The following is a 5,515-nucleotide window of genomic DNA, read 5'->3' on the forward strand; positions in this document are numbered from 1 at the left end:
CTCTTCCGAGAGTCCTTCCTGCTCTTAACCTGTACCTGACTCTGCTGGGCCTGGAGAGAGCAGGGAGCAGTTCTTACCTCCACCTCCTTGACGAGGTCTGGTCCTTCATCGCTGCGATAGGGTATCAGCCTTTCTCCCAGCTGTACTTGCTGGCTCCTTCAGCATTATGGACGGTGATGAAAAATCCACCCGGTGCTGCTCAACGCTGGGTCAAGGCAGCGCTTGGATTGCGGTTCTCATTTCTCTAAAAGTGTTTCTAGCCCTTCTCTCGCCATTTCTCCTTTGATCTTCATCTTTTTTGGCCTATTTCTGGGAAAAGTCCAGTTGCATCTCTTCATAGTTAGAGTTTTAAAAAATGATGTTGTTTGGAGTGTTTTCCTTAAAAGGCTGCAGGAGGGAGTGCTCCCAACCTATGTAGGAAAGTGTAAAGAGGAGGAGAATCTGCCTAAATTTTTAATACATATCAAATCCAGTTTCATCTGGAACGTGATGTTCACACATCTACAGGATGCTGGGTGGCCCTCACCATGCCAACTGCCATGACTGTTATGAAGGATTGAGGCTTCTGCCTGAAGTTTTGTTCTGATCCTCAGCTTGGAAGGGTCATGCAGTAGATTGACTCAACTGAAAAGGTCATCCCTGTTAATCCTGGGTGTCAGCGACGCTCAAGGATCTCCTCCTGGAGAGAATACCCAACAGTGCCTGGGGAGAAGAGACCAAGGCAGCCGATAAATACTCTTAGAGTATTTATTATTGCTCACTGTCTTCTCTGTAGTACCTGAAGAAATGCAGGTGGGCTGGACCCCCCTAGTTCCGTTGGTTCTTCCGGTGATGGGTGAGGACACAGATGGGTCTGTGCACAGCTGTCTGGACCCAGCCAGAGCACAGCATAGCCCCCATACCTCCATTGCGCTGGGAGGGAACAGGATGACAGCAGGGCAAGTAGGGAGGGAGGTTCTCCCTATCCATCCCCTTCCTTCTGCAGGTCTCCTGGTACCTTTTCTGCTTCTTAGAGTCTCCGAGGGTTTAGAGTCCTTGTGCTTAGAGCTCTTGGTGATTAATAAGCCTGGCTGGATGGGGGCTTTTCTTCTGTCAGTGCTTTTTTTTAGGCTCATGTAACTTACGGTTTCGTCAACCTTTGTCACCTTGTGACAGTTCTGCTGTTCAGGTGTGTATGGGGGGTGGGGGGTGTGTGTATATGTAAATGTACATAAATATTGATTTATTTTTATGTGCACAAGATGCTGCAGAACTTCCACAAAAACCAGTAAATCCTTGTAGACCACAAACCAGCCTGTGTTGTACCTGAGACCTTGAATTCCTTTTATTGTTCAGCTTACTAGGGATTTTGTAAGTCACAGTGTGATCCTGTGGATCCTTTAAAAATACCTATATTTAACATAGAACGGTAAATTAAAATGTATTTCACAGTGTTCACTTCCCAGTCGTGCTGGCGTGTCCTGCTGGGTGGTGTTTTCCTCTTTTGTTTCAGTGACATGTTGTGGATTCAACTGGAGCCAGCATTGTCAGAGATTCCGTTCCTTTTCTGTTCAGGGTTCTCAGACCTAGTGAATATTGGCATGAGTTTAGAGGGGTTTTTAACATCGGCCAGTTTTTCAACGCGTGTAAGCCACTTGTTTGATCCAAAGCTTTTAGCTCGAAAGGAAAATGATGATTTCAGCGTAAAGAGGGTTTTTCAGAAGTGCCTACATGACCTGTAAATAGAAAACCCATTCAGAACTGGGATTTGTTCTCTTTTGGTGTGGGCCTGGGGAGAGCTTGCTACAATGGCCACTGCTGCGTAACTGAGTGGTTTCCCCACAGTTGCTCTGTGTTCTGGAAAAAAGCCTAATTTTACTCCCAAAGAACCAGTGCTCTTCCAAGGCTGAGGGGCTCTTCCAGAATACAGTTTAACGGGAGAGAGCGTGTTCAACGACAGCTTGCGGTGCTGCAGCCACAGCTCTCCCATAGATGTGAGGCTGCCAGGCTGCGTTTGTCTGCTCTGTGAGTTGAGCAAAGCTTGACTCACGAGAAGCCATAAGCGGGTGTTTGCGAAGTTGCGGTGTTACTTGCTTTTGCAGTGGCAGCCAGCAGAGCTGAATGGTGTGTAATTGCAGGTACCGCTCCGGGGGAGGGAAGTGTCAAAACCAGCTGAGTGTGACCGAACTGCGGTTGTTCGTCAGGCAGCTCTACGCTCTGCCCTGTGCCCTCAGCCAGACACCGTTGCTGAAGGTAACGTGGGAAATTCTAGGGGAAAGGACATGAGCACTTGTCGCAGTGGTGTGTTTGTGCTGCATTCACCTCCTCTCTCTGCTCCAGCAATAAATACCTTTCAACGGGTGGCTCGGGGAGCTTGAGCACAAGAAGTTGAGCACGGAGCTCTCTGACCTGCTGCTGGTCGTGGTCGGTAGATGTTTGTACTACGTCCAGGGATCAGAATGTTAATGGGGTACCAAGTGATGCAGGAGCAGCAGTGGGATAACCTGGCTAACTACGGATTAAGCGTTAGGGGTCGGTTAACTAGTCTCCTCTTAAAAATGAAGTCGGGTTTGTCCAAGAACATTTAAAACGCCCTAATGCTCCAAATGACAGATAGATCTCCTATTCCTATTGCTTTCCTCCTTTGTTACTCCAGAGTCAGCTTTCTCACAGTCCTGTAATTAGACACTCCTCCTGCTGCCAGCCCACGTTCCGGGGAGCACCACAGATAAGCCCAGCCAAAGCGAAACGCCTCTTCTAGCAGAGTACCTGCTGCTGGCTGGGACTCGGATCCCTTTGTCTGCCACGACCATCAGCTACTGCTGATTATTTGCTCACCAGATGATTAGCCCTCAGACAAGTTTAAAGTAATTCAAGATTCAGTTTCAGAAGTTGTCAAAATGTTGTATGTGACACTGAGGGGTGATAAAAAAAAAAAAAACAGAACATAAATCTGGGCAGCTGCAATTCCTGTTTTAAAGGCTTTGCGTATGGAGACCCTTTGAACCAGGAGGTGCAGTGCCCAGCTCCTGACCTAGCTCTCAGGTGTCCACATAACCCTGGGAGACCAGCCAGTGTAACCTGGCATCGGAGCAGAGCAGCAGCTCAGCTGTGTGGCTGTTGCTTTTGAAGCTTTATCAGGTCTGGAGTGCCTGAGCCAGACCCTAGGTCATCCTGTTTACAGCTGTTTGTTTCCAGCATTGTCACTCTGCAGTTCTCGCGATTTCAAAAGCAGACTGCAAACAGCTCTTCTCCATCTGGCCTTCTCCAGCAGGAAACAGCAAACACAGATGGTCAGGGGATTCTCCGATACCATTCTCAACACTCCTAAATTACATGTAGTCATGCAAATTGGGCTGTTAATGGAAATGATGAACAGATACTGGGAATGAGTTCACAGTTTAATAGATCTGTAAAAGGGCTTTATTTCCATTATGGGTGAGATTGCCGACCCTGGCAAGATACCAAGATGTCAGCTGTGGAGGAAGGACTTACTGCTAGAATAGCATTTCAGCCAGTCCTGGAAGCACTGGGCAGAGTGGCTGGATATGGAGTGATTCCAGCCTTTGCAGCGAGATTCCTCTGGCGAACTGTCCGTTATCCTGGGTGAAGAGCCAACAGCCACAGAGGTACCTTTGCGGGTAATTAGCTGTTGAACATACGGAGAGAGAGGTGTTGCATGGCATGGAAGAGTAAAACGCCTGTGGCTTACTGGGACTGAATGGTCTGGCTCAGAAACCTTGGCAGTGCAGCAGAAGCGAACCCCAGAAGCTCTGTGCCTTTTCCAGTGTTCTTCAAAGCCTTCTCAATCTTCAGCTTGCCGTTACCTTCAGCCTTCTGAATCATTCCAGAACAAAGCCAGAAATTCTGTTCTTCTGAGGCCCCTTTGACACACTTAGCTCAAAGGAGTTTGGAGTGGAATTCCCTTGTTCTCTGATTCTCAAGCTTGTGGACACATTATGTGTGAGGAGATGCTGATACCCACACGATATGTTGAAGACGCACTACCCGAGTGTTCAGATGCCACAATTATTTGCCATGCACGTCGTGTGCGCTGCGCGTGGGGTTTGCCAGGAGGCTGGTGCTCAGTGTTTCAGAGATTTGGCAGTGGGTTTTCTTCTGGCTTATTGTTGCATCTGTGTATTTCAGGATCTTCTTGATCGTGTGGAAGCTTTTCAACAGCAAAGCCAAAAACTCCTTTCTGAAGAGATGCCCAGTGCTGCAGAACTTCAGGAGCTGTTGGACGTCAGCTTCGACTTTGACGTCGATCTGCCCCAACTGGCTGAACTGCGGATCCGTCTGGAACAGGCACGCTGGCTAGAGGATGTGCAGCTGGCTTCCTCAGACCACAACTCTCTCACTCTAGATGATATGAGACGTCTTATAGACTTAGGTGTTGGACTCGCTCCCTACCCGGCAGTGGAGAAGGCGATGGCAAAGCTGCAGGAGCTGCTTACAGTCTCTGAGCACTGGGATGACAAAGCCAGGAATCTCATAAAGGCCAGGTAGAACCTCACCTCGGTGCTGCATTTGGTAGTTCCATGAGCTGTTTAAGATGGCAAGAGCTGTCTTTGCTTCTGAAGGCGCTCGCTTTGTTCAGTTCACAACATGAAGGCAAACCTGGTGCCATCCAGAAGGGAAAGGGGTGGAGAAGAGGGATGAGTTTTGAATGTTGCCGTTGCCCAGCCATGTTTGTGGTGCTCCACTGCCATCGTGCAAACTCTGCTTGGGCTACAAGGAAGGGTTCGAAGACATCCCTTCCTTCCTTTGCACCTTCTTCCCTCCTCCTCCAGTGTCAGACTAGAGGATGCATGTCCAGGTAGAGGCTAGATACGTACCACTGACTGATAAAATTCTATTGTATGGCTGTTACTAAGCTTGAGGATTAGTTGGTGCAGGGGAGAAGGAAATAAGCCAAGCACATCCTTACCAAGAAAAATTTTCTCATACATTGTTTTGACCTTCTGATTTATAAAGTAAAACAGGGAGAGCACAGTTTGCTTAAAGCTTAGAAAGGTGACAGGAACTTGTGTGCAAGGCTTTATCTCTCAGCGTTCCTGATATCTTCATTTTTTCAATTTTTCCCCGAGCCGCCTCATTAAAAAAGCATTTGAGTGTTTCTTGCCCATTAGTAACCACGCTAAAGGTTTAAAACACCTCCGCAGAGCATGGCCCTGGGACGAGCTCGAGTTTAACCTCCCAAATGGAGATGCAGGTGGGTTCGTACCTTTCTAAGACATCGGAATCCAACTGTGAAACAGGGAAAAGCCACCTTCAGGGCTTTTAACCTTCTGCTGTAGAATCTCTTCGCTGGTGCTGGTTTGGGGTTCAGCGTGTGAAGCAGATGAGTATAAGAACCCCAGCTGCACTGCGGCGGTTTGCAGTCCGAGGTGTTTTCTTCACGCAGACCACGGCAGTCCCTGAGCAGTCTGGTTGCAGCGGTGAAGGAAATCGAGGAGATCCCGGCTTACCTCCCAAACGGCGTCGCGCTGAAGGACGCGGTGCAGAAGGCCAGAGACTGGCTGCAGGAGGGGGG

The 5,515-nt window shown here is 48.6% G+C and overlaps 1 protein-coding gene across 1 annotated transcript in view; it reads left to right on the forward strand.

Moving 5' to 3' along the window:
- Positions 1-5,515, forward strand: part of KDM5B (lysine (K)-specific demethylase 5B) — a gene marked incomplete at its 5' end in the record, with an annotated part of 43,424 nt that overhangs the window by 25,780 nt on the left and 12,129 nt on the right. Inside the window, 3 exons of the mRNA XM_010144169.1 lie at positions 2,118-2,232; positions 4,129-4,484; positions 5,387-5,503. Of these exons, the coding sequence (XP_010142471.1) occupies positions 2,118-2,232; positions 4,129-4,484; positions 5,387-5,503 (588 nt within the window). The remainder of the gene's footprint in view (positions 1-2,117; positions 2,233-4,128; positions 4,485-5,386; positions 5,504-5,515) is intronic.

The sequence above is a fragment of the Buceros rhinoceros genome, unplaced genomic scaffold, assembly GCF_000710305.1.
Source record: "Buceros rhinoceros silvestris isolate BGI_N320 unplaced genomic scaffold, ASM71030v1 scaffold21269, whole genome shotgun sequence".
In the NCBI taxonomy this organism is placed as follows: domain Eukaryota; kingdom Metazoa; phylum Chordata; class Aves; order Bucerotiformes; family Bucerotidae; genus Buceros; species Buceros rhinoceros.